The 27,570-nt window shown below is 32.8% G+C and overlaps 1 protein-coding gene across 1 annotated transcript in view; it reads right to left on the bottom strand.

Annotated features, from left to right (window-relative positions):
* Positions 1-27,570, bottom strand: part of LOC142983634 (sodium-coupled monocarboxylate transporter 1) — a 39,816-nt gene that overhangs the window by 4,554 nt on the left and 7,692 nt on the right. Inside the window, exons 2-7 of the mRNA XM_076130615.1 lie at positions 16,214-16,428; positions 6,026-6,168; positions 5,470-5,672; positions 4,502-4,633; positions 2,113-2,472; positions 351-481 (exon numbers count right to left, since the gene is read on the bottom strand). Of these exons, the coding sequence (XP_075986730.1) occupies positions 351-481; positions 2,113-2,472; positions 4,502-4,633; positions 5,470-5,672; positions 6,026-6,168; positions 16,214-16,424 (1,180 nt within the window). The 5' untranslated portion in view covers positions 16,425-16,428. The remainder of the gene's footprint in view (positions 1-350; positions 482-2,112; positions 2,473-4,501; positions 4,634-5,469; positions 5,673-6,025; positions 6,169-16,213; positions 16,429-27,570) is intronic.

Raw genomic sequence — 27,570 nt, 5'->3', positions numbered from 1 at the left:
TATTATATCCTTGTCAATTAAACTTTTTGTATACCTAACATTTTTATAACTATTTGGCTTACACGTTAAACTATAATGATTAACCTAATTTAAATAAAATTGTCTACTAGAATACAAAGAAAATGTAAATTTTAACTAGCCAATAATACCGTATTATTATGTTATTTTTATATATTGCCAAACAAAAAAAATTACAATTGTTATTTTAATTCTCATTAATATTTACTCACAAAAAAAAGGTTGAATCAAAATTGTTACAATATTATTCACTACTATTTCGACAAAAGTATATCAAAGAGCTTTGAAGCCGTCTCAATCGAAGAAAGAATAAATGATATTTTTGAACCTACCGTATATAACACCGATGATCTTGATAACAGTGAGCTGTTGTTTATCACTGATGCCCTTGAAGGCGGGGGCGGCAGACACGAAGTCCTCCCACGTTACCGTCGAGAGAGAGTTCACGTTGGATACCAGGAAACTGAAAGAAAAGTACATAAACCTGTTATTAATTGTGTAGAGTGTAGGTTTAAGCTAATCTCATGAAGATTGTAAGTATACTCTCGGGCCAACATTGCAACAATGAAAATTGTTAACTACAGCAAAAGATTCTAAATAATGTAATAAAATAAAGCATTTAACTATTCTTATTGAAACTGTATCATCTCATACCCAAAAAATATTAAGTTTTCTTTTGGTACATATCGGTAAAATTAAATGCCATCAAAAACATTCTGTAAAAACTTCAAGTCTCGCCGTAAAAAGTTGTGAGATCTATATAATACCAAGTCGATTAATCTATTTAGTCTCTACTTAAAGGACCTTCTGTCTTAAGTTATTACGTATGTTATTATCATGCCAATTTAAAAAAAAATACCTCTAAAACAAATAGACCGACCTGGCCATCGCATGATTTGATTATTAGTTTCTATCACACTACACAGCACGACGAGAAGTTAATGCTCCTGAAACGTTAATGGCGAATTTGTGTTTTCTTGCGATGACCAAGTCGATCTATTTGTTTTAAAGGTATTTTTTTTAAATTGGCATGATAATAACATACGTAATAACTTAAGACAGAAGGTCCTTTAAGTAGAGACTAAATAGATTAATCGACTTGGTATTATATAGATCTCACAACTTTTTACGGCGAGACTTGAAGTTTTTACAGAATGTTTTTGATGGCATCTCACTTCTTTTTGTAGAGCGAACATAAGTCCAATTTGTATGGAAAGACGTTTTTTTTTCATAATACAAGATATTTTCCTATGGGAATGTTGTTCAGTTTCATGGGCTAAACACCCTTACCCACCCTATACCCCCTCCCGTTATGCCTCATATAGTAGGTACCTATTTACACCTATTTATTTTATTTTCTACAGTAATAATAATTCATTAACTGCAAATGTAACCTTGAAATCTTATACATTTATATGGGATTACAAAGTTATTGTTGCAGTTGTTGTATTTAGAAAACTGGACCGAAATTAGAAAATATAAAATTTTTCCCATGATTAAGACACTAAACCCTATTTGTATTCTAAATTTGAAGCTTCTAAGTCTGCTAGAAGTACCTTAGACTTTTGATGATCGGTGAGTCAGTGAGTCAGTGAGTCAGTGAATCAGTGAGTGACAAAATTCAAAATTTTAACAAGTTGTCATTCTTAAACTACTGGTTCAAATTGACTGAAATTTTAAATATACCGTGTTTATACAATGACTGATTAGTTGCTGAAAATCCAGGCTTCTTGTTTTATCCACAACGAAATTATAGGGGTGTCAAAAATAGCCCGAATTGCTTCGAGAAAAGGATGTTACGGCCGTGCCGCTTTTTTTTTGCTCGACTTGCGGGGGCACTTCCGTGCCCCCAGATCTACCATTCCTACGGCAGCGCGATTTTCTACGGTCAGGTACTATCGAGTACCGAGAGTTTGTCATTTCAAATGTATTGCTAAATAGTTCTTTAGACGCACACTGACGGCGCTTATCAGATTTTCGTACAATATGTCTCGATAGCTAACAGGTTATTTATAAGAAATAATGTTAGTGGCACTAAATAGTTTCATAAAGCCAATATTTAAAAAATATTATTTAAAAAAAGTTACAACTCACCTCAAAGCACCATTAAACAGACTGCCCAAGAACAACCCAAGCATCCCAGGCAAAAAGCTATACTGATCCTGAACATAAAACGGCAGGACCTCATCAGGGGCTGCGATTTGTCCAGACGAGAGAGGATCGCAGTACTTGTATAGAGCATATAACGTCATGCCGACAACCCACGAAAGACTGAACAGGACAGCTACAGCAGGAACATTGGCTAGGAGAGTTCTTCGGACTCTTGCTTCACTGGACATGGAACAGTAGCGCTGAACGAAGGTTTGCTGGCAGCCGTAGATGGAGACTGACATGAAGAGCTGGCCGATAATCGCGGAGAGGGTGTCGACTCGAACTGTTGGGTCACCGGTGAATCTGAAAGGTTGATTTTTTGGTTAAACTATAGCGATTAATAGACGATATAAAGTTATTTGATGCAATTTAATTCTTCAGTTAACATTTTTCATAATGCTAAACTATATTTTGAAGGGTATAACATACCATCTTATTTATTTCAAAGAAAATTTGTAAAAATATTATGATATTACATACATTTTAAACAAAAACGACAAAATTAATTTAAACAAAATTTAACACAAATTGTATTGTAGTATTGACGAAGTTGTATTGACTTATGAAAGTACTTTTTGAGTCGTAGTCGTTCAACATAGACAAGGTAGCTAGTCGTCAGAAGCTTTTTGAAAGATAATCTATTTATCGTCATCAGCTCATCAAATGCTTATCACGCACAAATGCTACCAAAATGTAAGTAGACACTAGTCCCCTACCGTACTACTCAAGGTTAGATGCCTAAGGCATTCTTGGAAACAGACAAAAACATTCTCATGATGTTATCATATCGTAAGCGCTTGTAATAACAATTTCTAATACAAAAAGCAACTTAATATACCGGTATGTATATTACATGTTTTTAAACAGACATGACTTTTTTTTCCTATTATAATGGAGAAACCGCGGTTGTGGTTTAAAGTTTACTGTCTCAATTATTTTTTTACTAGTGAATTAATAAAAATAACATTTATACTAATATTATAAAGCTAAAGAGTTTGTTTGTTTGTTTGAACGCGCTAATCTCAGGAATCACTGATACGATTTGAAAAATTATTTCAGTGTTAGATAGCCCATTTATCGAGGAAGGCTATAGGCTATATACTCGTATCATCACGCTACGATTAATAGGAGCAGAGTAGCAATAAAAAATGTAACAAAAGGAGGATAATTATGACCCATTATCTCTTATGTGACGCAAGCGTAGTTGCGCGGGTCAGCTATCATTGATATAGCTAAATGTGTATTGCATACCTTTAGTTTGTCTGCTCATATTTACACAGAAAAAAAATAATTAAATAAAAATAATATAGCTTACAAATTTTTGATAAGATGAGCATACCTAAATTGACAAAGAAGTCACATTCTGTCGCTATAAAAATTTTAATGATATCTATTATTAAACTGTGTTATTAAACAAAATCAGCTCTAACATATAATCAGAAAAAAAATGCTTTGTTAAAAAAATATTACACAACAGATTTCATAACCGGTTAATTAAACACAGGCCTAAATTCGACAGTCATCGTTAATACCGGTATTATAATAATAGAAATTAAAACCAGATTATACTCGTTATAACATTAATTGACGTATGTTTCCTGCTTGCGGTAGGCATAAGATTATAATTAACACCTACTTTAAATAATTTGGGTAATACGATATATCACATACTAATTTCAGCCCACGACTTTGCCCGTGTAAAAAAAGCCACTGAAAATAGCTACTCGGAGAATAGCTACTCGGTTGACCAATTTTGTATTTATAAGAAACTGTAGCTCAATTCTCTATTACTATCGACTACCGACAACCGACCTGTCATCGAGAAATTTTGTATGAAAATCTGATCAGCGCCTCTGACGGGCGTCGTAGGAAACGTTCTGGCAGTACATTTTAAATGTCAAAATTTCGATAGCTAGCCGGTTGTCGGTAGTCGATAGTGGTAGAGAATCGAGGTACTGGTCAGTGTTCCTAGCCTACTTTGCACGGAAACATTTTTAAGGTGATAAGAGATTTCAAACGCTTTCTTTTGATAATACGACTGGAGTATAAGGTATACTGCACTACAGGTATGCCAAAAATCCTTCTGATTTCGGCATAAAGTACTGAACTTCAGAATGCGTCATATTGATTACTTCAATCACAATGCAATCAATCAAAATGTATTTTTCTGTCTGTTTCTAATACTTTTCCGAAATTATTTTAAATCACAATCTCTTCTCTTATTGTATGGTTAGTGGTTAACCTAGTGTCAAAAAGTTATTCAAGCCGCCCAAAGGCCTTTGATGATCGAATCACAGTTGAAACATTTAAACAGTTATTTCTAAACACTTACTGCATAAACTTCAATCGTCCCCCTTCAATATTATCATTGATGACTTGTTCTGGTCCTCCAGCTCGTACAGTCGCTTGCACTATGAACGCTCCACTTACTATGATCATTGTCAACGTTTGAATTACATCAGCCCTGGAAAAAGAAAGAGACACGTATAAATAAAGACTTTCTCTATAACCGCTGTAGTTCTTAAAGAACAAATATTTCAGTGAAATGACGAGAATTGAAAATGGTGACGTCATATTTTGAATTTCATTCCAGGATTTACTATATGTTGGGTGTCGTAGCTTTTACAGGGTTTGCTATTATCTAGTTTAGAGTGAAGTTACAAATTACGAAATAGTGCGTTTGAGGTCTAAATAACAAAATATGTTTTTAGTTGTTTTTAAAGTAGATAAGCTATTGTAGAGAATAGAGAACCTATAATTTACAAAAAATAAATTAAATTCCCAATAATTAATTGGTGGAGCAAACAAATATTTCCACCAACTTAATAACGGAGTCATAACATCCGTTAAGTAGGCATAATTAAACAAAAAATAATTATTTAGTCCGACGAAAAACATCGATATTTTTTGTATTTATCAGTACATTTAAATATGCTTATGACGTATATTATAAACATGATTCAACTGTTTATCAATGCCATGCTTGGCTAGACCAAGTTGACGTAACAACAACATTCGTACTTCCGGCAATTTAAGTTCAAGAAAAATCTCTATCGAGTAACGGGAGATGAATCTAATGTTTTTTCTACAAATGTTTGTTCTGTGTCTGTTTGTAGGTACTATCTATTGTATGTTTCAAGCAGCAGTACAACAGCAGTCAGAAGCTTGAAAGTCTGACAAACAGAACCTTACCGAAGGGTATCTTATTTGTACCCAGGTAAATGGGTTGTAAAAAATAAAGTCGCAGCTAAGCGCTTCGTACAAGCCTATAGTAATTCCAAAATAAAAACCTATAATTACCTTATAGCAGCAGCCAGTCCTCCAAGTAAATTGAACACGATGCCCACAATAGTCAGAGCAGCCGCAGAAGCCCAGTGAGGGAGAGCCAGTACAGCATGAAGCGCAACCGTCGGAGTGTACACAGTCACGGAGAGATTCAGCACTTGACGGACTAAGAAGGTAGCTGCTGCCATCCGACGAACCCAGCGCGAACCGAAACGCATCTGGAAATAAGAATGAAAAATGCATTAGTTATCTTAATTCAAGAACAGAGTGTTGTTTAGTATAATGACTTGACAATTGATTTAAGTTATACAGTGTTTGATTATTCCTCTAAACCACCGACATGTAAAGTTACAGCCCATGTTGTATCTCAGTCTATGAAGTGCAATTGACTCCACATCCTTATTTTCTAAATAAATTAATCCAATGTAAATATTTATCTGAAATACTAATTTTTAAGACTAACGATTGAATCTTCAAGCCTAAGTTAATTATTGAAACATTATAAAAAGCGTCTCAAAAATAACAATGCCTATTCCTATTTATTTACGTTCTTAATCTAATGAATACATACCTGTAAGTATTCATACACAGAGTTAGTATGTAGCCTGTAGTAGACGGGCACGAAGACCCAGCAGACGAGTGGAAAGGCGAGGATAATGCCGTACAAAGTCTCCCACATCGCTGAGCCGTAGTACACCAGCTCTGATGGAAAACCTGGAAAAGGAATAGATAAATTTCTTTAGAGACAATATTACGAAAGATCGATTAAGAGTATCGTTTAAAAAAAATGTTTCTAATTATTATTTATTATTATGCCCGCACTTAGCACGTGAGTTTTTTTTATTTTATTTTGCTAATATAAGCCATCTCCGTGCTACATCTGATTAGGAGTCTACGTGGTTGCCATAACCGAAATTATCATTATAGCTTGTAATAGTAGAAGTTTTACCCCGTGTCAAATCATATCGAACGTTAAAGTTTATGCAGGTATGTTTTTTTTTATGTCAAGCCATTTTCTAAATACCGTAAAACGGGGTGAATAGAATTCGCGGGGTGAATAGAAAAAAATCAGGAAAGTTTTCAACCCCAATATTTGAGTACTCCTCGTTTAAGAATTTAGTTCAAATTTGAAATGATTACACGTCGATATTACTTCTCTGCGGTGTCATAATTGTTTAAATGTTTAAATTGATATTTATACCCAAAAAATTGCTCCGTCCTCGAATGCCTTAATGGTCCATACATTTTTTTCAAAACTTTGGATTTAAAGTGGAATTTCTTTTCTAATGAGTTGTTTGGAGTGTTTATCTCTTTAGGTGTATATTTATCTATAAAGATACAATATTGTTAACTGAAAAAACGTTTTAAAACACAATTTTTCCATTCACCCCTTTGGTCGTTTCGATTCACCCCTATCGCTGGGTGAATAGAAATTGACCATTTTTTTAATGAAATATCGTAAAATTATGCATATTTTTGGACAAATATGGTTTGAACTCTTTCTTCATGGCGCCGGACATGATATAAAATAACCCGACAATAAAAATAACAAGTTATTCGCTACAAATTTTTAGGACAAAGTTGAAAATTGTTTCTATTCACCCCGTTTTACGGTACATTCATGTCACTCTGACAAGTTATAATGTTTTTGGTTCCGACCTGACGGATATAAAGTCGTTACCCTGTCCTAAAAATTCCAACGAACGATCTATTTTAAAAGGTGATTTTCCCAAAATGTGACTAATTTTGTAAAATACTCAAAGAGAGTTTATTCCACGAACAAATATTTTTAGAATAACAACAAATGCAATTACCCAGTTTGTATTGGCAAATATTCAAAATTAGTTGGAATTGTTTGGGAAAACCGTATTAATATTTTTTTATGGAGACAATAGCTTTAACGAGGAAAGTCAATGTATTTGGTGCCAAGTGTAAAACTGTACAATTCATGTATGGTTATAAAATATGGCATATATAAAGTATTTTTTTTCAATTCGAATTTAATTTACAAGGCTTAAGACAGACTTTTTATATTCGCGTATACTCTTTTCTTTTAATATTAACTACAGGACTGGCGTTTGCCCAACAGTGGGACAATACAGGCTATCAAGAAAAAAACATATTAATTATTCATTACTGTCCCACAACTGGGCACAGGACTCCTCCCAGAATGAAGAAAGAAAAGGTCTTGAGTCCATCACCATAGCAAAATACGCTTTATATTTATTAATATATGATTGGGTTCTTTGCAGAAATAAGACTGAAGCCGTAATCTCAATTTTAGGAATATTCATCGTCCAAATAAATAACACCTACCTGAAACACGGCATATAAAACGTGACTGTTTTTAAGAAGGTTAATCGTACAAAGATTAGGAAACCAAACAAATGAAGCACGTTGTTTCAATACTGAACATGTTTTCTTTATTATGATCTTCAACTTGACCTATATGTAAAGGTCATTGACCATTACGGTACAGAGAAAATAAGTACCTGCGTGCTAGTATATTAATTTGTGTTTTTGGTAAATTTTATTGAGAAATAATTGTCATTAACATGCGAGGTTAACTAAGTATGAGAAAAAAATAAGTAGAAAATTCTGTGATTAAATGGTTCATGTGACCACTATTCTAAGACTATATCTATTTGCCAGCGGAAGCCCATTAAAACCCAACTGGCCTCTATGACGACTTTTATCTGGAACGTTTAACTAAGGAAATCGATCGATTTCAATTATTACCTAATTTTTTATTGAATGTAAAATTGAGAAACCTATTTAACTTCAAGCGCCATTCGTACAACGCATTTTGTCGTGAAAAAACAATATAAAACCTATTATTTTATTTCACTTTAACCTATAAAAGTGAGTAGTAAATATTAAATACATTTTTATGTATCACGATGTTGCAGTAAAACTGTTTTCACGCAATGAAATTCCGTTTTTAGTTCAAATTAACTGACGCAGATACTATTTTTATACAAAACTTTTTATATATATTTTTATTGATATGAGTCAACATTGTCTATGAATTGAATACGCAAATTTTTTTTGAATCAAAATGGGGCTTAAAGGCAGCATCTAAAACACTTTTAAATAAATAAGTATTAGTTAAATTATCAAGTAGAAAACTGGCAATTTTTATTTTTAATTTGCTGACACTCTAGTCGTGAAACTGGCCTTTAGTATCTTAACTTAATTTCTAATTTGTACAAATATTCTTGATCGCCTTTTGCTAACAATATTGGAAGATAGGATTTTCACTCAATTGCTAAAAAATAGGACTAACATTTTTTAGACAATAATTCATAATTTAGAATGTTATTTATTTATTGGTTGCTCGTTTTTAAAGGCACTTCTAATAGTTGAACAAACAAATCAAGCGTTGTCTATCAGAATTTCACGGGGTACTTAATTGACCTATGACATTTGTCCCGGTCAAGGCTGCATTGAGCGACATATCCGTCCTGCGCATTGTAGAGGTTGCAATTTCGCCGATATTTGTGCCAAATTGAGACAGTTGTTAGCGGAACATAGTTTGTATAATCTAATGAATTTGAGTTGACGCGTTTGTCAGTTCTAATGCGATAAGGTAAAACATTATTTCAGTAAACCAATAATCTTAGACAACCACCGGTACCAACTTTTTACGTGCCTTCCACGGCTTTCCTTGGCACGGAGACACGCAGTTTAATTACATCTATGAAATACAGTTTACCCATCGGTAAGCGCAACTGGCTATGAGCGCGTCGTAAGTCATTAACTGTAGTCACTCCAGTTAACTCTATTATTTTAAGTAATATCAAATAACACCTCTCATGAAGATATTTCAAACGTATGCACTCTACTTAGTATAACAAAATAAAACCTAACATCCATAGCGCATTATCCATTGATAACAAACGCGATACATTTTACGACTGCGCTTACTAAGTGTCAAGTGTGTAATAATGTGCAGATGTCAGTAGGTCATTAATAACGTTTACTACGCTGTTTAGTATGTTACTATGTTGTCACATGTATTAATGCACGTGTAGGGTAGGAAAGTGATCGGACGCGATTTTTTCACAGTTGATCGAAATGCATTTGAAAGGAATTTTAAAAAATAGTTATTGCAAAATACGTCGTGTTAAGTTTTTCTGGAGTAGGCTTTTATTGCTTACACATCCGATTTTCGGTCATTAACGCTTATTGACCACCACCAGAAATATTTTATTTAATATTTAAAATTAATCATCACTTGCTCTAACGGTTTTGGAAATCACTACGATAAAGTTAATTAATCATTGCGTTAAAGCAATAAAGTTCTTAAAAAATGTGTTAAACACATTTCTTAAGGACATGCAAAGTCTCCCTCCGGTCGATGGCCAGATTACCGAAGGCCTAAATTCGTACCGTTCGGGAGGAGATCATTGCCCAGCAGTGGTTCAGTCATGGGTAATAAAAAATAACTAGAAAACCCTTTCAAAAGCTGCTTAAATCGATTTATCAGTATTTTATAATTGATTGAAGATACACGTCCTTGAATTGATCGATACAAGTCACATCTATTTCCGTTCGGCTACAAGTTCACGACTATTTATAGATAATTCCGAGTACTCCTGTATCACGAGTGTACTTATTAAGTTCTGTTGCTGTGTGTGGAATGTTTTATGTAAGTTTGTTCATCATCTTTCATAACAAAATTCAGACATTTAAGCCTGTTACCCCAAAAGACAAATAGAAAAATATCCATGTTTTACAATTCACAACAAAAGCATCATTAACTTATCACGCAACAACGATGTCAACAAACTCCGAACTACTATAAAAAATACAGTAATGTAAATTAGAAAAGTCCTGTTGCTCTCTGGCCGACCCGGGAATCGAATCCGAGGCTTCATGACCAGTAGTCTTATCACAACGCCAGTTCCACAAGGACAGAAATCTAAAAACGCGTATATGTAGTGGTATTATATGGGAACTTCATGTTAAAATTTAAAAAAATAGGCATTGAGCACCACTGACTTATGTACCGACCTGGTAAAGTGTTTGAAAAAACACATGTGATACTATAAAATACTGTAATTAAAACAAATTGTTTACTAAGTACAGTCAGCTGACTACAGTGACGATGAAACGGAAATTGAATGAAAACATGACCCAAGTATGTGATAAAAAGTGTAAAGATGCTAATTAAAACGCAATAAAAACATCTCGTTTGAGGAAATTAATGAGAAAAAGGTATATTTTTCCTCATAATAAGTAATACAATTCATAATTTGTAAAGATTTTTTTGTTTTTTGTTAATCCATTTTTTACCATTTTCATTGAAGTTTCAACCTAATTTTGTTTTTATTTATTATTTTTTTGTTATAAATGCATTATTTTTTAGTACTATAGTCAGAGTTTATTGACCTAATTTTTGTGTTTTCGATCAATATGATTTTTATTTTTCCTCCCGGTTTTGTATTTCCAAAAGTTAGCTATAAGCCTTTTAGATAATTCAAAATTGTTTAATTTAACACCAAATATTGTTTAAACTAAAACTTAACAACTAAATTTTACCTTTTTGTTTTAATCTTTGTACAGTATGAAACTAGGTAATAGATTTAGTAGAAGCTTTTATCTAGACTGTGTGTTCCATTTTTATTACGTACTAGCTGACCCGCGCAACTTCGCTTGCGTCACATAAGAGAGAATGGGTCAGAATCTTTCCCGTTTTAGTAACACTTTACTGTTACTCTGCTCCTATTGGTCATATCTTGATGATATATAGCCTAAATCCTTCCTCGATAAATGGGCTATCTAACACTGAAAGATTTTTCAAATCGGCCAGTAGTTCCCGAGATTAGCGCGTTCAAACAAACTCTTCAGCTTTATAATATTAGTATAGATTGTTAGTTGATTATTGTAAAGTCATTGTTGTTGTTTTTTTTAATGCGTAAACTATTCGAACATGATGATATCCCGTTAACCGAACAATATGCGAACTATCACGTGCCGATAGAACAGGCAATTGTGATTACTTTGTATTACAGAATGCCTATTTACCTTTCCAACGGCGTGACAATAATAATGTGATTCGGTTATGAACTTGCTCTCTATAAAATAATATTTAATGAGACTATTTTGAATACACTTTTAATGTCTGTATGGGAAAAGTTAGCAGTAAATATCGTCACAGTTTAATGCGGGTTTTTGTAAATCTCTGCTTATATTTTCGAGTATAACAGCCTTGATGATAGTGTGAATGTATTTGAAATGAAAAGTAGCATGTGTTTGGAGTGATAACTATCATTAGCACTAAGTTAACTATTAAACTAGATACTTATCTGAAAAATAGCAGAGTACAGTACTTCTTACAGTATCCTAACAAAAAATTGATCGTTTCAGTTAAAATAAACTCCCTATTGCCAATGGGAACTTTAGAAAATCGCTGGATCGATCGATATTTATTTATTATTTATAAAAAATTAAACAACATCTCACACAAACATAAAATCAGACCATATTCCCATAGAGATAAGAAGAAATCCCAGAACGCCACTTGCTACGATCATTACAAACTTAAAAGAATATCTCATCAAATTAAATAATGGTTATCATAAGTAAACAGATTTCCCGAGCAAAAATGATGAAAAGTTTATTTCTGAAGTCAAACCATTGACCTAAGTAGTTTTTTTCTTTTACTCTCATGTTTCGTCAACAACATAATAACTTCATACTCGTATATCCTGTACATAACAACAAATTATAACGAAAATAAGTTATTATTATTTTTTGTTATAAATTACACGTAGAGTTATAACCGTTCCGTATTTCACAGGCGAGTGTCCGACATAATAACATGTGACATTATTTTAATAATAACGTTTATGTGATGTACAACTATTCATTTTATATCGAAAATCGTAGTTTTGTTCATGTTTTTCCTATTGATGATCGTTTGAAATGAAGTTATTTTGAATTTCGCATTAGGAGAGCTTACTGTAGTTCGCAAAAATAATTTTCGTCAAATGATTTTTGTGTATGACGTTTTCTTATTCTATTCTGACTATATCGGAAGCATACTTTATATTATTGTACCATAGTATTCATAAATAACGTATAAATTGTGATAGTAAGGCCTCGTTGAGTATAGTAAGGCCTCAGTTATTTATTTATTTTGAATAAAGCGTCCATGAACCTTTCTAAGCATAATAATTCTGAACTGCCAGTTAAGAACACTATTTAAAATAACTTTTTATAAAAATAATAATGTCACGTTGCTATTATAATTATTTGTATTAAATGGTTTTTTATTCAATTTATTGATTGCCAGTAAGATTAGAAATTTATAATTAAAAACTTTACTGCATTATACAAATAGTATGAAAGTAATACTAGGTACTTAATGTAGTAACGTGCAACTGAGAATATGTCTCTTTGATACAGGGAAGACAGTGTAATATTCCCTTCATTCCATTAAACGAAATTTCTATAGATTCATCCGTTATTAATAAAATACGGACAGGTCTCTACTCGGACCATTATAAACGTGCAAACTACGTCATAATCCGAAGAATCATAAAAACATTTAAAAAATGAATGTGACAAATGACAATGTGTAAGTGCGAGCGAGAGAGTCCAATAAAATAACATGACGTAACTCGCACATTTGCAATGGCGCGATTGTTTGCACATTCCCACTCTTTTTACAATAAAACATCTCTTAAAATCTTCATTACAAATAAATAGTCATAATAAATGTATAATCACAATTTTAATTATATACTTTACGTTGTTACCTACATACGTTATGAATTAAGTTCTACAAATCGTTGTTTTGTCTTGAGAAGCCACAACTATAGGAACGTTTATTTTATAATAATACCGTATCTCGAGAAAATCGCTCGCGTTACACCTCAGGTGATGTTTCAACTTCGTCATTTGTGTTATGACGTCATTGAAATTTGTATTCGTTTTTCTTAAAGACAACTCCCGCACTAAGTATTGCTCTTGTGTCGCGGAGACTTTCAGACATACATATAAACAACGGAGACTCAGTTCAATCAGACCCGAAACGAATATATGTGGACCGCACTAAAATTGTTCCGTGTGGGAAGCTCCCTGGCGAAATTATAGTATATAAACCACGGAGGCAGCCAAAAAGATTGTGAGTAAATAATTAAATTAAAAAAGAAGTAAGTAATAAAGATTTTAAAATGTTGACTGTTGATTTTCTACAGTTATTGTATAAGTACACACTGGTTAAGCATTCAAACTCTTGGTTATTAGGAATTAATAACTTTAAACCCCTTGCGATGCGATAATTGCGAAATAGTTTTACGCGAACTCGAATAAATATCAATCAATTCAATGTGTGATGCAAGACTCACAAATCAAAGGTGCCATCGTAAGAATATTTTCTCAATTAAATATTACGAAAGTTGAAAAGAATATGTATTATCTTGCCGGACATGAAACCCATGCAATAAATAACAATCAGTCAGTCTTTATGTACTACTACTGGGACCAAAAAACTAGTCATCTTGTAAATTCCCGTATAAATATATTATAATAAATGATTTCGACAGGTGCATCATTGCAATTCGCTTTTGTAATAATTAATTTTATTGATTGTCGTTTGTCACGATATTGCGTGATTCGTCACAATGCATGTTTAATTAATTTCGTTTTTTTATGTTTACGGTAGTTGGTACCGATACATTACTGTTAAATCTATTATTTTTGCATGTTACAAAGTCAACAAATCAGTGTTAACAAATCTCAAAAGTGACTAACTGACTGACATAGCGATCTATCAAGGCACAGCCCAAACCACTGCATGGATGAGGCTGAAATTTGGCAAGTAGATGTTATGACGTAGGCATCTGCTTAGAGTAATTTGATCAATTTTACCCCTAAGAAGACTAAATAGGGGATGAAAGTTTGTACATGTCTTAGATTTTCGGCTGATTGAACTCAAATTAACCTAGATTCACACCAAAGATACTTTTTACTTCGGGAAATATTTTCACACGGACGAAGTCGCAGGCGGAAGCTAGTCCGTATATTATTTACTAGCTGACCCGCGCAACTTCGGTTGCGTCACAGAAGAGAGAATGGGTCATAATTTTCCCCGTTTTTGTAACATTTTTAATGGTACTCTGCTCCTATTGGTCGTAGCGTGATGATATATAGCCTTCCTCGATAAATGATTAATCTAACACTGAAATAATTTTTCAAATGGGACCAGTATTTCCTGAGATTAGCGCGTCCAAACAAATTGTATATACCATAAACTTGTAAACATTATTAACTTCAAGTGGGAAAGTCTATCCATCTGTAGCTACATATTTTATACTTATATAGTCTTACTTAAGCTAATATGAAGAACAAAAAACGAATACTGGCAGAGTAGCATCGAACTCGTTAATAATATTACTAGGATGTAAAAAATCACAATTAAACAATAATTCTCAGTTCCACTAATCAATCTTAATCGTGGGTATAACCCTATATAAGAAAGAAATGCGTAATTTTCATGCTTTATAGCAATTAACAGAGCATTAGTCAGTTACGTGAGAGTTTACATAATAGATGATGGCCGTGAAAACTTGTAAGAGTATCGATCGTATTGTATTGTGGTGCATTTATTATTAAGATGTTTCAAGCCTAGGACAAAGGTGAAGGAAAGTTATTTTGGTTGTTTTGTCTGGGCCTATTTTTATACTGCTTTTTAAAAAAATATTTTTTATTACTGTCCAAGTTTACAATGTTTTTGAGAACAATGATAGCCGCACGAGTTGTCTGTATCGTGGTATCAATGCAATTGATTACCAGGACTAGTTATACAATAATTCTGCTTACTAACTAATAGCAAATATACAAGCTAATTTTATTAAGATAACAGAACAGAGAACAAAATTTTACATAAAGAGAGTAAGAATTTGTGAGATTTTTAAAAAGACACATGTATAGTATATCAGCTTCGTTAAAGGATTTTCCTTATTGATTAAAACATTTTCAAACGGTTGATTAGTTTGGAGATAGTCACATTTAAACAAATAAAATTGTAACGCCACCAGAATATTTACTACTATACTTTACAACTATAAAAAATATATTCATATTCTTCAAACAATTTACTACTACAGTGATGAAATTGTAAATAAAAGTTTCCATATAATTAAACAAAGATGCAATAATATTATGACAAAAGAAATACAAAATAAAGAGACATTACGTCGATTTAACACAATCAAGTAAGAAAATTTTGTTATGAAAATATTTCTATCGTAAGATCTTGGGATAATCTTAACCTTGGGTAAAAATGTTGTTTATAAGGATTAATCATGATGCATAATTATAATGGCATTTGCTTCATGGGTTATAAACATCAGAAAGACTTGATTTCCCGAGTGGCACCGTTTTCTAGACTTAGTTAAAATAAACGCAAATACAGTATACCTAATAATGAGATTTATTATTTCACGGCAAATACTGTTGCCATAGTTTTTTCAACGTTTCGGACACGCTAGGACAACTAACGATAGTGACAAACTGTTAATGTTGACTATCCTGTAGCAACATTTTAGACAAATTTAAAAATTATGATTATTTTAATTCGTCTGAGAATCACACACCCACTACGATGTTTCATTGTCGCTATCAAACCAACTTACGGAAACAAACGCCTAAATTGTAAATAATTGCTTCCAAATTGGTAGAGGAATCACCAACATACTTACAAAACACATTGCCAAACAAAATATGCTGTAAGTTACAATGCACTTACCTAAAAACGACCTCACTCCCAGAGTCCCTCTAGCCACAGAGAGTATCATAGCTAGAGTAGACACGCCGCCCCCAGCAAAGATGTAGGCTTGCTTGGCACTGCCTCCAGCTGCATTGACGTCTCGTCTCCGCCTCCACAAGGGAGCACATGATGACGCGCATACAAATATGCCGAACACTATGCACTCCCATGCTAACCACCCGGAATTCATGGTTCTGGAAAGAAGAAAGTACTGTTTAGACGGTTGAAAAAGTAGGCTGGCTAATGGTTTGATTTGATTAGTTATTGTTCAAGTGTCTCTGTGTAACGGTGGTTACAATGGTTGCCATGCTAATACTGTAGCATGGGAGGTCTTGGGTTCGACTTTCGCAAACAGATGTTTTGATTTTGGTTGTCAGTCTCGACGATTTGTGTGATTTTAAAAATCAAAGTGGTAAAGTTTATTAGCGCTGGAGTCGTCTTCACAAAGTTTATTTATCTTGTTATTTTTTTGTTTGTTATATATTTATTAAGCCCTAACCCTAACCATAGGTTGAAGGAAATAAGCCATTGGAGCGGCACGTTGTATAAGTCTAATGTCAATAGATTTTAGATCTTACCTACCTAAGCAAGTTCTACACTATGTTCAACATACCCTTACATAACCCAAACTTTAACAAACATACAAACACACAATGACCTCAGTCCGTTGTCGTACAGTCATTAGCGCTCTGCTGATACACGGTAAGATTATAGTCGTAATTATATGCTACATATTGGAAGGTTGAGTTTATAGAGGTGTGAAAAACCATGACGGTAATGATAGTGAAATATGTAGTTATAGATATATAACTATAGTTAAATATGAATAGTATGAGAGCTGTACGATGTAACTTTTATACTTTAATATAGATTAACTTTTATATAGATGTATGAAGATGTTTGATACAAATTTAATTGTAGTTTTAGTGATCATCGCCCAATATAAGTTTTCTCATTGCTATATAATTGAGACAGATTTTATCAGAGTATAAAACAAACAATGTAAAAATTTTGAGTTATGCAGTCAATGCATGTACATTTATTTTATATGAACGAAAATTAGAAAAATTGTGTCACAGATATCAGTCTTACATTTTTCCGTGGTTTATAATATATACATAAACAACCGAGTAATGTGAGAATTCGTTAAGTGTGGGAATCGAATTCACGACTCTCATGAAGTCATGCGCGGAGTAAAAACCACTGCACCATTGCCGTCGTTTACCTAAACATTCAGAAACAAAACACATTTTCACTATTTTTAGATTCATTAATAATGAATGAATGACACATTCAAATTATTTTTATCTCATTTTATCAAGATCTCATTGAGATAAAGTTTTAACATCTGTTTCGATTACTCACCTACTTTCTTATCAGTGCTTTTAAGATAACTGTGTCAGTCTGCTGAGATTTAGATGACTAAGAGACAGTCGTGGGTTCAATTTCCGGGTTAAGACAGTACTGTCATAATACGGAAATTATCTAACTAAAATTACTTATTTCTATTAACACTGACATATCGAAAAATAAAATGTTATAGCTGCTATTTTCTTTCGTAGAGTGACCTGCATAAAATGATCATCGTTAACTTCAATACTTAGGTAAAAATAAATATCGCATTTCATTCAGTAGTCGTAGTTTTAGTCCAAAGTTCCAATTTCTATGTATCGAAGCAAAACGTGAAATGGGCACGTTTCGCTTAGCCAACAAAGTTATAATGAGGGTAATGTATTTTGCACGGAGACATACATAATATATATTATTAAGCAAGAGTTACCATAATTTTCTAAACGCAAATAAATTTTAAGTTTGTAAAGATTTGTTTAATCCATACTTTTATATTATACCTAAATGCGAAACTCTATCTGTTAGTCAATGACGCCTAAAGTACTGAACCAATTTGCATGAAATTTTGTATGGAGATATTTTGATACCCGAGTATATAGGCTGCTTTTTACCCGGGGAAAATTACGCATTCCCATGGGAAAATTTAGGTGGCGGACGAAGTCGCCGGTAAAACCTAGTAAATAAAAAGCCTTTAAATCATGTTTAGATTCTAACATTCGGCAGTATAACCAATGGGTCAATTTAACTACGTAAGAGAATAGAGGAAGTAGTCGTTTACCTAATTCAATGAAAAATTGTCGTACTCACGCACGAGGTCATTGACATCGTAACCTATATCACTTAGAGAATAACTCGTGATAGAAGATGGCAATAACCTAGCCATAGCTGTATGAACCACTTTAAACTATCTGTTAATTGTGCGTCAAACATAGATAATTAAATATATATTTTTTTACCCCATTACTGTCCCACTGCAGGAGAAGGGTCTCCTCCCAAACGAGGGGGAGGGGTTAGGCCTTGAGAACACCACGCTGGCCAAGTGCGGGTTGGGCAATGCATGCTCTCAATAAATTAAAGACACATTTTTGTGACTATGCATTTCATAGTTACGAAAATGTGTCTCTTTTAGCCAAGATTAAGATTTAAAAAAAATCCGTTTGTTGCTTCTTTGCTCCTTAACTACTGGGCCCATTTCGATGGGCCTTTCACTGACAGATAGTTGTTGTTATGAGAAGCAGCCCAAAAATGTATTTCTTAAATATCTACCCAAGCAATTAACTAACAAAACAGAAGAGAAACAAACATATTTGGAAAATTTTCTTCTACAATACAATTGTAAATCAGTAAAGTTCCTTAGTACGTACTATTATGTATTTATTGTCTTATTTACAATCACTTTGTTACTCTCAATGCTCATTTCCCGCTTCGTGATGCATCGTGAATGAAGTTTGTCATGCATTGTATTGGCTCCTTTCAGAAATATGAGATGTTAATGACAGAAGATGATGTAGTTATAAGTTTAATAGTTAGAACGTGATTTGTGATACTATCACGTGTTGCCAATGAGGATGTTTTCATGCATTTTATTTTATTTACGAGGTTTCGTAGGGTCGATTCTGAAACTTTGTGGGATTTGTATAATTATATATATGTGTTGAGTATAGTCAATTAAAACGTGCGTGTAAGCTTATTGCAATTGGTAAGTAAAGTTTTTAAGGTAGTAATTAAAGTTTTTTTTTTATTTTTTTATAAATTCGGGAACCGTACTGAATTACTGCAAATCAAAAACATTTCTCATTTTTTACATTTTACAAACCGTATTAATGTTATTTTGTAATCCGTAGTGACTATCTTATATTTAATTTAGCAATCAGGCAACATTCCCTGTGTATCATTACAGAAAGTATCTCAACAAATCTAACCAATATATTTCACTTACATCTTAAGGAATAATGTACTTTATATACACCTACATCATTCCTATTTATTACCAAATATAAACAAACCAATCCAAATTTCATCCTTCAAGAAAATCTCTCTAAACCCCTATATCTAAAATGATCTACAAAACAAATGATCACCGCTATAACTATTCTGTTTGTTTTCTCAACAAAAACATGAATGATTGAAAACTATGATTTCCTTGAGTCATTGCTTATCTCAAAACTCATCGTGTTATGGCTGTACGTGGTTTAACTAAGCTGAAAGATAGTTTTGTATGAATTATGGCTTGTTTAGAGTGAATAAATAGTAGGATTTGAGATATATTTCGAATAGAGAGGCTTAGTATGACCGGAACTCGATATAATGTTTCTGTTTGTCCGCTCCGATTTCACCCGGTTTACTCCAGGTAACCGTTGACAAATTGTACACTTAAACCTTATAGAGAATCGCTCCATATATTAGTGATAATCACATAACAAACTATTGTGTAGATTTAGAATACATCGCGAACAGAATGCTCGACAGACGCAGCTAGGAGATTTTTATAATATCTAGGAGTGATCGTGATATTAAACTGCTACTGATCGAATTCTGATCAATTTAGAGCACAGGTAGTTTATAACACAAATTACACATAGGATACTCTTACCCCGAGAATTCTTTAACACAGACAAAGCCACGGGTGGCATCCAGTGTATAAACACATTTTTTGCACTAAAACAATAACATAAGTACTTTTCTAAAATAATAAACAAGACCATTATTTCTAACAGTTATTTTCATGTACAATGCGCTCAATTTACAGCCGTTATAAGCAGGAATGATATATCTTTATATCAAATATATTATTCAGATTTATCATTTAGTCCCGTGCAAGGCTTATTTATTAGAAGCTTAGCCTCCGGCTATACTTAAGTTAATAAATGAAGTGCTATTCTTACACCTGTTAGGGAAGCTATAAAGCTTAGGTATTAATAAGCGCGAGAAGCGATTTGGATTCGAAGAAGATCTTTAGTAAAGTAGCCATATTTTATTATAATAACAGGCCGCCTACGAATTTGTTTGCGTGGATTTTGGTTTCCCGTTTTGACAACATTTTCATTTCTGTTTTTTTATATAAAAGTTTTTCAGTCATGACCATTTTTACCGAATTTTCATTCATTGCTGATTTTTCACATAAAAGGTGGAGATTTTCCACAAAAATCCTCTCTTAGTATTTCTATACACCTCTCAAGAAATATTCATACCAAATTTAGTACCATACCGTTCAGTAGTTACGGCCTGTGTTGTCCATCAGTCACTCAGTAACGGAAGAGTTTTATGTATATTGATTGTATTATTATGTTTGACATTTAATTACACTGTTCATTGTTTGTACTATTATTTCAACTTTATGAGACATTTAGACGGTTGACGTAAACTATAAAGATCTGCTTTTATGTTAGGAATGATTAACTAATCTAGTAAATTAATTAAACAATCGACTTTCGACATAGCAACAGTAATAAATAATAACTGGCTCGAACTAGCTAACAACTAACTAACTTGCAATGCCTAGTAGCTAGTTATGGTTCCGTACGTAAAGTGTAAAAACGGGACCCCATTACTGGTACTGCGCTGTCTGAAGACTGCTACTGCTGAGACTTTCTGCCAGACTGCATCTCATGAACCGTGATAAAGAAATTAGAAAATACGTATATGTATAAGTAATAATTTTTTAGACAATATTTTTTGCTGTTGCCACTACAATAACAAATACTATAATTCAGCATTTGACCGGGTTTTATTAGCTAAATATACTTCTAAAATATACATGATCAAATGCACATCTAATTTTCTATTAAAGTACAAAAATAGTTTATTTTCATTATAAACCAAAAAAGGTACGATAATTGCTAATTAGTTACTATGATAACTTAATCAATTTCAGCTCCCACGGCAACACATTCTCCGAAAACTAACGTGTGTACAAAACTACTGATCAGCTGTTTTCAAACACAATTGCAATGTACGAAACACGAGATTCTCATCAAAACCTTGTTCGAAACAATGGCTTTTCAACTCATTTCATGTTTCTAAGTATTTGAGCGTTTCCGACAATTATACAATATTAAGTCAACCATTTGTATCTTCGTTTACATTACGTTTATTTGTTTTTTATCAACATGATTGTAGTCGGAATTGAGACATTTTCGTTGATGTAGATTTATGTTTGGACATTAATGAATCGTGTACTTTTTTGATGTTTGTTACACCTTTAATATCAATTATGACTGGTTTAAGGTATCAAGCAGGTTGAACAAACATATCTACATACATTTCTGTAGAAACCTTTCAAAACTCTTATTTAATAATGTCCATAACATATTAAAATGCAAATGAATTAGACGAATTTAACTAGGCTAAATTGACTAGGTTAATAGACTGATTTTTAATACATTAAATTTTGTTGAAGCGGGAATACACATTCTTAAATCACGTTACACTTTATAGTTCTCCTTTCTTTATAATTTAACAAAATTAAGTCATTATAAAATCTCTAAACCAAGCATCGCCTGCTCAAATCTTCATACAAAATATCTACAAACTAAATTATTCCTCACTGCAACTGGCCGTGACATTGTCCGGTTCACGGCTTTCCCGATCGATCGCCGCTCTCCGCTCACGAACTGACCTGGCCCAACAAAACGCAGTAACGCGAACAAACCAGTAGAACTCGTCACACATTCCCGTTACTTTAAGTTATCGAGATCCCGAGCTAATTATAGACTGATTTATTACTTGAACCTTCTAAGAGCAGGCCCATTGACGAGTTATAAACTTGAAATATTGTACTAGTTAACTATTATTGCGCTATTAATAAATGTGTAAGCAGGATGAGTAAAACCTACGTTAGTTACAGAAACTGTAAACGTAAAATTCTTAACATACCATATATTGAAGTTATTAGGACAATTCATAAATAATTATAATTTATCGGTATGTCAACACATTAAGCCTTTTGTTTTCCACAATCCTCTAAAGCAACAAAAATTAAAATATTATAAAACTAGCGGCCCGCCTCGGCTTCGCCCGGTTTAATTAGTTAGGGACAGAAACGGTAGGTTACTTAGTTTTTTAGTAAGTTATGATTTAGCAAAAAGATAACTTAAGTACGAAAGAATCACTTAACTTTTATATCGAAAGGTTTTCATACGGGCTAAGTTATAAACTAAACTATTAGTTTCTACTTTAAATAAAAACTAGTAACTTAATTAATTTGACATAAACAGTTCTAGACGAGGCATCCAGTAGATAGATGCTATCACTGATAGTCATCGTAGACAATTTATTTATAGTTCTAATGAGACTGCCCTTGGGTCTGGAATCTTTAGGTCAGGTTATACTATAGTTCAACTACTTAGTAGAGAGTCTTGTATGCAAGGTTTGCTTCTGGAAGATGTATACAAAGTTCAAAATTAAGAACATAAGTGACCCGCAGACTTATAGAGCTGACGCCTTGTTTGATACAGTAACTTTATATCGGAAATACACAGAATTATAAATTTAAATACAGCATGCCAATCCTGTCTACTAAGTCGTCGGACTATAGTTTATAAATATTATGTATGCTCATTGTAAATTGATACCCGACTTTCTGGTTTTGGAAAATTGTGTATGCATTTTCCTATAGATTCTAATCATGGGATGATAATTTTAATAGGTTATATGAATCATTCGTAGACATGATTTATTTTATGAAGTGTTTTTACCCTGTTCGGTTTATTAGAAAATATGAATATTTATTTAATTTTATACATAACTTACGAGTCACCTGCTGACTCTATTACTTTTATGGTTAGTTTAATAAACCGATTTGCATGAATTGGCAGGGTAGTAGGTTAGATATATACGAACGCAGTCTTAGACACCCTAGACAAACCTGGATTAGATATTGTAATTAGGTTTCATCCTGGTTACATGAGGTGGTTTGAACTCATAGAAGATAATATATTTTGCAATCAGAAGGCAATTTTGGCTACTGAATTATTCATTACAAAATTAAGAATGATGATACAAAAATGGTAAATTATTGTTATCTACCGTCTCTTTAGCGTGTTTAGTACCTAATGTATTCGACTTCTAAAGCATGGGGTCTCGGGATTGATTCCAAACACATAGTATTTGGTATTTTCTTATTTATATTGGAATATTTCTCAATTATAACCGGGACTTTGGTAATGTGCCCGACAAAAAGTAATGGGCTCCCCTCCCACTAATAGGGCTAACATTGTTTACGGCGAAACACTTGTATGTTTGAGTGTAACAGGCGTGACATTTTGTATGTTATATGAATATTATCTTATGTGAATAACCGTAGTACCAAGTGATGTGCGTGTCGAACAATATTTTATCAAGATCGTGTAAAAGGGGAAAACCAGAAAAAATACTAAAAACACGTGTTTTATACGTATTATAATTAAAATATAATCGTGTCTATATTTTCCGGATGTGTACAATGTATAATATAAATTAATTACGCATAATTACCTATTGATTTTGAATAATTTTAATATAACCACCGACCATACCTATGCAATTATTTATATACCTATTAAATCCGTAACATGTGATCGCCATGTTCAAATCAAATTAATTCGTGACCCTTCTAGGAATCGAACTCACGACCAACGAGAAATGACGTCTAGGGTTTTGTTTGGCATAATTCCGGTTTAAAGTTTGTTATGAAAGGAAAGTATTCTGATATGTAATTATAATAATATGATAGAATCGTAATAACATCATCAAATTACAGTCCATTTAAAGCGAAAGTAAACCTTGTTCATGAGTCACCGACTATTGGCAAAAATGAAAATTGGTAAAAATTGGTTCTGCAATTTTTGAGTTAACCGCGAACAGACAAATATACGGCCAAAGATGTGGTTTTCTAATAGTATGTATTGTTCTACTCCAAACTTTATGGATTTGAAGTTTATGATATTTAATCGATAGAGTCGATTTTGATTCAAAAATATCATATTACACTAGTTTTTCTCTAAACGGAGAGAGAAACAGAGTAAGAAAATTATATTTTCTTCCCGCCCCTCTCTCTCTATCTCTCCATCTCTCTCTCTCTCTCTCTCTCTCTCATAGAAAACAGGTCGAATATTATATTTTCAAATCAAACTAGACTCTATTATATAAGAAGGTGCGCATTATATTGAAACTAATTAATCACATCGCTATAAAACTCAAGTAGCTGAATTAATCTTACAAAGATTAATCGATTAAATCATTACTCGATTAAAATTCTACTGCGAATGCATTCCTTGTGTTTTACGGTTTCTTTGATTTACTCTTACTATTCGACTAACGAAGATTTTCAATACACTATCTGCAGTAAAAGATTCATTACTAAAGATAGCAAATTTATGATAATTATTTTTTCAATACAAAGCAAAATGACGTGATATTTTTTATAGTTATATACCGAAAACTAAAGGTAACTTGCAAATAATATTACATGACAATAAATGCTGAAGCTTATGGCAAAAGTTGAGATAAATTCTATTTGATCGCAGGGGCGTAGCTACCGCCGTATCTGCCGTATCAATTATACGGGGGCCCCGGGCCACAGGGGCCCCCAAAAGTGTGTAAGGAAAAAGAAATATTTTATTATTATTTAATATAATTTTCTTTTGTGAAAAATCTTTACCCCCAAACAATATAAGGGCCCCCAATCAATTTTTTATACGGGGTCCCGCCAATGCACGCAACGCCACTGTTTGATCGCAGAAATTTCCACGCTCGAATCAGGCTCCAAACTCCTCTAAGAAAACTAGTCTTGTTTAGTGCGACGGGGAAATACCATGATTGTCACGAGTCAAAAAAATATTTTGAAAATTGACAAAAACGTTTATATCATGTGTCTTTATATTGTAAAACGTGTCACAATGAGATTTGTCAAAGCGATAAGCAGTACCGTGAGAAAATTACTCCAAAACATTTTGTTCAAATACATAAAAATTCAAAATAATGATTAAATTTCAAATTTAATGACGTAATGAACAGTTTTTTGTACTATTTAATAGTAGTACATAAAATGATTAAACAATTATGCAAATAATATTTTTTTGCAATGCAAAATGTTCGTTCTTATTTAACGTCAAATTAATACGATAACGGTCTTTAAGATAAAATAATTTTGTCTTTGCAAATATCTGTCACTAAGTTATTGTTTGTAAGCCTTCGTATCGCCTTATCTATAAAAGGTCACATAAGAGAAAAAGGGTCATAATTTTCCCCATGTTTGTAATATTCTTTACTGGTACTCTGCTCCTATTGGTCGTAGCGTGATGATATATAACCTATATAGCCTTCCTCGTTAAATGGGCTATCTAACAGTGAAAGATTTTTACAAATCGGACCAGTAGTTCCTGAGATTAGCGCGTTCAAACAAACGAACAATCAAACAAACAAACTCTTCAGCTTTATAATATTAGTATAGATTAATCAATGATCATCCAATATTATCTAGTAAAAGGAGCTTTGCCCAGTTGTGGGACATTAATGGGTTTCACTGTCTAGCGACTTCATATTGTCCTTTATATTTTTTGCTTTACTCTAGAAAGGACTGCATGTGGTAATTATGGGTTCGTATCACCACAGAACATCGTGATCAAAGTCTTTCATGATTTCAACGAGGTTTAATTAGCTCAATGACGAATATTGTTCAAGATGTGTTCTTTCCAGAAATTTTCAATGTCAATAACTAAACACAATAAATTATTTGACGTGTTCTCTATTTATTACGAGCAATGAGCAATCAAGTTGCTCGAAGTTCTTGCAAAAAGTTGCACATTTCGATATACCTACATTATACAATAAAGTTATAATGAAGTATATAGTTCTTTTTTCCGAATATTACTCTGCTTTGATCTAAAGAAAAGCTTTGACTTCCCGAATATTAAACTAAGATGTAATACAGTTATTTTAAAAGAAAACACCATTTTATCTCTACCGATAGAATCGTACACAGTTTAAACATACATCAATTTTATTCGGAACTAATCGGGAAATCCCGGTTGCAATTATGAACAGAATCTAATAATTATTTACTCGAATCAGCCCATAACTTATAACAGCCGTAACTAATACGTGTAACTTTAACTACCAGTTATCCTGTTAACTGCAAGTATAATGGTAGGTTGTATGCATGAATCATACTAACAAGCTTCCCTGTTGTACATTTTAAATGTGTATATATGTAAAGTATATTACATTAATATGATGTTTAATTATGGTTTATGTAACTTAACATGAAATCATGACACCCAGAAAATATCTATCAGGCTTTTGACACGACACGAAATGAAAAAAAAAAAAAAAACAATTGAGTCAATTTTCTTTATAATTTTTAAAAATTAAAATAAAATTGAGGTCAATATTCTTTTTTCATTGTTAAGTAAGTTCTATAGAAGAGTAGCTCAGAATAGGAATTACTTAACAGAAAAAGGGGTAAGACCTGCTGATCAGTAAACGATCAGTGGGTTATGCAACGTTAATGCGTACATTTTAAAAATAAGTAGCCATTTAATGTTATTTAAGCAAAGGGGCTCCGGAAGATAATCTAGTTTTTATTAAATAAAATAAACAATCATGAAACCATTTTAAAAGACTTCAAACATTGACACTGGTTGGACCACTAACCATTAGATGAATCAAGTTCAAAAACATTCAGTACAGTCATAACGATTTCTTAGAACGTATACAATTTATCTAATAATAGTTCATAACTATGATAGACACTAACTATTCTCGGCAAAAGTATTTCCATAATCAGGCAAACTACGTCACGGGAGACGCAAACTGAAGTCAATTGAAGGAAACGAGCTGTTCCTAGCAATAAATGTTATAAACCTACGCTGTATTTTGGCTGGCGTAGTGGGTGCTTGTCGCTAGGTTATATTTATATGTAATTCTAACTATATGAAGTTTCTTCCGCATGAATATGGAAGATATGCGAAAAGAACAGAAAATCTACTTTTACATAATTTATTAAT

Source organism: Anticarsia gemmatalis, chromosome 24 (genome assembly GCF_050436995.1).
Source record: "Anticarsia gemmatalis isolate Benzon Research Colony breed Stoneville strain chromosome 24, ilAntGemm2 primary, whole genome shotgun sequence".
NCBI lineage: Eukaryota > Metazoa > Arthropoda > Insecta > Lepidoptera > Erebidae > Anticarsia > Anticarsia gemmatalis.
Note: the sequence above shows the minus strand (reverse complement) of the source record. Positions and strands in the feature narration are given on the sequence as shown.